General features: G+C 34.9%; 1 protein-coding gene across 3 annotated transcripts in view; it reads left to right on the top strand.

Moving 5' to 3' along the window:
* Positions 1-6,000, top strand: part of CARD9 (caspase recruitment domain family member 9) — a 706,605-nt gene that overhangs the window by 88,049 nt on the left and 612,556 nt on the right. Inside the window, exon 2 of one of the 3 annotated variants that reach the window (XM_044058722.1) lies at positions 363-504. The exons of 1 other annotated variant lie outside the window; for it this stretch is intronic. Coding sequence is in view for 1 of the 2 variants with exons in the window: in XM_044058720.1 (XP_043914655.1) it covers positions 508-514 (7 nt within the window). In the remaining variant the exon portion in view is untranslated. Of the gene's footprint in view, positions 1-362; positions 515-6,000 lie in introns of all 3 variants that reach the window. One more of the 3 variants, XM_044058720.1, reaches the window with a different exon arrangement.

The following is a 6,000-nucleotide window of genomic DNA, read 5'->3' as shown; positions in this document are numbered from 1 at the left end:
ATACTCAGATACATAATTAGAAGATATGACATATTGGCAGGAACAAGTGATGCAGCAAGTAAAATCTGAACTGTTTCCTTCTTTGAAAAAGGAAAATACCAGTCCAATTGTGAATGCAGCCTGATGTATTAACTGACTTCCAAGTGTGATATAAAACTGCCTGTGATGGATTTATACTATATGAATATCTTCTGTCTTTAATTTTGTTAGGCACATGCATTTATGTGGATGTACAGTTGTATGCCAGAGTCCCAATAGTGTGTTTATATATTAAATAGTTATAGCAACTATTGCTAGGGGGAAGGGGATTAGTAAATTCAAGTCCAAATTGTTTCACTCATTTAAACATTTCATTTTACCAGGTTTATCAGAGACAAATTGCCACATATCCTGTACTTCATTTGAAATGCAAATGGAATTTGCCTTTTGACTGTGATTGCCGCATTATTAGAGATGGATATCTGAAATGATGGCAAAGATTTAGAAGTTGAAAACTTGCAAGAGGTAATGAAAGGTAAAGTGTTTAGAAATGGAGTTTGTTTTTATAATATAATCTTTCCAGACAAGCAACACCACAGATGTGAAGCATTTACTAGAAGAATTCTTGGAAAGGCACAAGTAATGGGGATGAGATGAAGTATATATAGGCCTTGTTGTTAAAGCTGTGGATGTTTAGGGATGTAAAGTAAATGTATTAAGATATATCACCAAACCACTAATGTCCTGGGGAGAGTATTTGTTTTTCTTCTGGGGCTGAAAAAATAATTGTATATATTGTTTGTGTATAGCTTATCATGATATTTATTTTAATGTTATGTTTTTTGTGGCAAAAGCTAAATACTGCCAAAAGTATGTTCTTTGTTGAAGTATAATATATCTCATATATATATATATATATATATATATATATATATATATATATATATATATATATATATATATAAGCCATTAACCCACAGAGAATGGATAGTGCATGAATTGACAGTTGAGATTCAAATGGAAGACCAGTGTTTTTGTGTCCTGCCAATGTTCATGTCTCTGACAAATGGGTTTAATCAGGATTACTTGAAAGATAAGCAGCACAATCTTACCCTTGTAGACACCCTGTGTTGAGATTGTAGCAGTCAGCTTATCATTACAATTAATGTGGTTATATTTAAAAGAAATATAAGAAACAGCTTTTTCAATTCATTGAATAAAAAGGATAAAAGTATTATAAATAAATGAGCCACCAATGAACTTTAGACTTGATGCATAAGGCTCAGCTTACACCGTCGAGAACCACAAGTAAGTATTCTGGAAATGTTCAGGTAGGTATTCTGGCAATGTTTGCAGTTCCCCTCTCAGGTCCTTCCCCTCAATGAGTTGAGGACAAAAAAATGATTTTCTCTTCTTGTTTGAAAACCATACCAAACTGCTTGCTACAATTGTAACAATCAGCTTGCCACAGATAAATGCCACACACAAAGCAGTTCAGCCTTGACCAAAAATTCAGTATCTGCATTCATTTCTGAATACTGGTACTGTACTACTGTCTGATTAGTACCTGCTGATCATGCCCCTAACACCACATGCCTGAGGTGGCTGCCCCCTTCACCCTGCCCAGCTATGCCCCTGTTTCAAAAAGCCAATTATTAATTATCAGAATATAATGCATGAGATATCTGGCCAGTCAGAATTCAGTCAGCACTTTCACTGGTGGCATGGTGCAATTTATCTGCCTGACTTTATAACAGGCTTACAGCTAAAGTCTAGTAGACTGAATGTAAACAATGCAATAAACCTATCCAGTCCCAAGCTTGCAATAATGAATCAATTAAGAAACTGTAAGGACTTTGCAGTGGTGCAGTGGTTTGTGTTGTCGCCTCACAGTAAGAGGTTCTGCATGTCCTCCCTGCATACATGTGGGTTTCCCCTGGGTGCTCCAGTTTTCGACCACGTTACAAAGATATGCATTTGGAGTATTTCTCCCTAGGCCTCCACTGAAAATTGGCTTGTTCCAAGTCGGACTTTCCTGGTAAACAAATGTTAAATAAATAAGTGAATGGAGCTAAAACTTCATTTGTAATAACAGGTTAACTACTGAAGTTATCTGATCTAGAGTGCTTCTAATATGTTATACCCCAAAATGGCCTAAAAGGGGGGCTGCCATGCTGCATGATTTTGTTTTACAGTCAATGTTTTGCCTACCTGATGTCATTTTAGAGGGGACAGAGAGAAATCCCTATGATAAGAGGATCATTTACTGTGGTTCACTGTCTCATCAACTTACAACTGTACTGTGACTACCTACTTTTGACTGCAAGCATCAGTCTGTATTTTTCATTGCTTTGCTTCCTGACAGGCTTGAAATTGTAGTAGACTTAATTGCTCTTTTCAAAGTAACAACTATAGTTTAGTGTTTAAGTGCAAGAGATCTGTCCTCTATGATTAATAGTTGTTACTTGGGCTAAGTTGGTCCATGTTACATTTTCAGTTTTTAATACTGTGGCTGGAATTAGTCTTTGATGTTAATATTCTCTCCCCTAACTTACTGAGTTGTCTCAACAAAACACTGTATATAATGCAAAAATTCTAAAACAAAACACCAGAAGAAACATGCACTTCTACAGACAATATAGTACAAATAAAATCAAATATTGACAGAAAATCAGAAGAGTAAGATGAACATGTTTTCTTTATTTGTGGCATTCAGAGTTTGATTAAAGGGAAAGAAAACTAAGCTGTAACGAAAGAAATAAACTAAGTTGCAATTGGAATTTTCTTATTCATTGCATCTGAAAACTAAGCTTGAAAGCTTTACTTTTGTTCAGACTCAAGGCTATGCTATTTATTTTGTGTGTGAAACTGGCAATCTGTGATAAAACCATTGTTTTCTTCATGGCTCTGTAGTTGGAATAAGTGACCTAACCTAATTATGCTGTCACTCCTAGCCCTCATGATGTAGCAGATGATAAGACAAACATATGAAAGAAAGACAAAAAGAAATATGTTCAGACATAAAAGAAATGGATGATGCTTTTTCTGTATGTGACATATTTAGTATTGGATTACAGGGAAGGAAGATCACATTTTGGAAAGAAAAACTTGACATTTGGGTAGATTTCTCCTTTAATACTGGCTGATACCTGTGAAAAAAAAACATGCTTTGTTACTTGCACTTCAAATGGGATTATTCCTAACTTTTAAGTTATTTTACTCTTACATTTTTTACTAAAAAAAGCAACCTTACAGAATTGGTGTCTGACATGCTGACCAGGTTATGATGCCATATTTGGTACCGAACAGAGTAGATCTTCATAGTTTTAAGTTAAAACGTATGGGTTCTGAAGTAAAAGGATAACATTAGTGGTTACTGTGACAATGGAGAGGCATAACATACTAATTTTATGGAGTTGTACTAATTACTTCAGTAGGCAAATGGAACTAAAGTGTCATTATTAACTAGTTATATTTCCTAGTTCAAGATATGCACTAAGTGCAGGTACAGAGTAGAAGTGTATAATAAATGTGTATAGAGTTTTACTAGAGCTGAGAACATTTTAATACTTGAAACAATATGACTTTAACTTAGAGTTATAGGTTGTAATAGCAAGCTTGTCACACATTGGCCTTTGAAAATGTGATTACTGTTAATATGAATATTTCTTAAAACCTTTACACAGATGTAGGGTTTATTCATGAAGCTAGTTATTACACTACTTAAACCTCTTCTGGAAGTCTATTTCAAAGTTGGGATAGCTGTTGTATAATATAGCTTTTCCTTTAATTAGTATAAATAATATAATTAATGTTAATTTTACCCTTAAGATTATATGATGTAGTGGTAGTATCACATATTATATGCTCAACACAGAATTTCAGCTGAGAGAAAGTCTGCACTGCTTTGAAAACAAGACAGCTCATTTCTTAGCTCCCGTAATCTTTCTGAATAAGAAAAACATTTTTAAATATTACTACATGGGCCCCATGTTGGTGGAAACTGGTTTTGCTTTGCTTCTATACAAGCAGTTAGGAAATGCTATTGATGGCTTTGAACTGGTGCCAGTCATTCTCTGCCTGCAAATGTAAGCCTTTTCCTGATGTATTTGCACAACCGGGATCTTGTGAACTTGGGCGCTTAAATGTGTAAATGACGGTCACCATGTAAAGGTAACAAAGAGCAGTTATGTAGGCACTGAACAGCTCTTGGCTACATTTCTGCTTAAACCAAAGATGTATTTGCTTCAAAGTAATGGGAGTTTCATTCATGCAATATAACAAAGAGCTATAATGTCTACATATTAGCTGTTTGCTACATTGTATGAATTAAAGTGCCCTTAGGGCTGCATTATTTGAAGAGTGAATATAGAAAATAGGGAACTCTATCTTTATTCTTTTTTTTAGGGGGAGACTTTGGATGAAGACCTTTTTGTTTGTAAGGTTGGATTTTAGTTGAGGGAGGCTCCACTTAATTGCTTAGGTGCCTAAATGACTGGGAGTTGACTTAGAAGATGAAAGAGCTGTTTATGAGCTGCTTCCAGTGGTCCCAGGTATGATTCCCTCAGTCTCTGTTGCCTAAGTGCAACTCTGAGATAGTCACGTAACCAGACAGCACTCCTGGGTTGTGTTTGAAAAAGATTCGTAGAAATCAGTGTTCTACCCCTGTTAACAAATACAAATTAAATAAATGACCTCACTGCATACCTGTTGTTATGTTTCTTCACCATTTACTTAAAGTGAAAGTTGTCACACAAATAATTAGATTTCTCTGCCTTTTGCTGAGGGATCCATCCATTTGTTTATAAATGGAAAATAGTACTCCATTTTTGTAAGAAAAGTGTTACCTCATTAAAAGTACCAAATGTACCAAAATTAATTACATCTGTTGGAATGCAAATTTTAAGTTTACAGCCTGCTGTGGATTCATTCTAAGCTGGTGGCTGATGGGCCATTGTGAAGCTTAGTTAACCCATCCCTTAGTACTGAGAGGATGATAGTTAATCATGGTAAGATTATTTGCACATGAATTTACAGTCTCCCATCCTGTTTTCAAGTCTTGGTTTGAAAGTAGATAGGGTATTAACAAATTCAAGGAAGTAAAGCATGGAATACCGAGAGGACTACTAATTCAAACTGCCATGTAGGGGTACCAAGAATCAGGAAAGTCACTACTAAAGATGTATCTATCATTATGATATTTGCATAGAGGGCCCCATAGGCAGATCCCATGTCTGGATTTTGAATAAGAATTGGACCATTGTTAAAGGCAATCAGGTTTAAAGAGGTTTCTTCTATAAATTGCCTATTAAAATTAAAGGCATTTAGAAGATAATATATGTGTTTGTATCATCCACTGTTTTGGGTAATTTATTTAGATTAATAAGTCAATTTTACCTATATAGTTATTTGTTCAATTTGTTTTACATCGAGATGGAAGGTTTTTAAATATGATACGTGTCTAAAGGTTGAGTTTCCTTTAAGAAAATGATTTTATGATAATCATGTGACCAAATTTACCCTTTTAAACTCAGTTTGAATGATACATTGTTGCACTTGAAGAAGTTTTGTATATGTTTTAAGATGAAAGTGCTTGTGGTTTTTAAATTTGTAAAATAAAACGGTTTGGACTTGCAGTCCTCTTGGTCTTCCATGCTTTACTTTGTTGAATTTTTTGTATTGTACGTGTTCTTCTTAATAGATAGGGTATTCCTTTTGCATGACCTATAGAGGGACTTTATTCCAAAGGCAGAAGATGTCCTGGGCTATGAATCCATCATGCCAGCAGGTGTTGTTGAGCTAGCAGTGGAGGTTGAGGTCTTTGGCATGAGGGTTGCTCATGTGACTCGATTTTTTTTTTGTTTCACTTCTTTAGTAAGGGGTCCTGACTTTTCTTTGCTGTAGTGCTAAAGTAATAATCTTCAAACCTTAACACCCATTTACTTGTTAGCCTTATTTCACTACGAAACTTGAATAATGCAGTATTTGTACTTGTCCAGGCATATATGTATACTATTCTTT

The sequence above is a fragment of the Protopterus annectens genome, chromosome 16.part0 (assembly GCF_019279795.1).
Source record: "Protopterus annectens isolate FY-2018-M chromosome 16.part0, PAN1.0, whole genome shotgun sequence".
Classification (NCBI taxonomy): domain Eukaryota; kingdom Metazoa; phylum Chordata; order Ceratodontiformes; family Protopteridae; genus Protopterus; species Protopterus annectens.
This window is presented reverse-complemented; position numbering and strand designations above follow the sequence as displayed.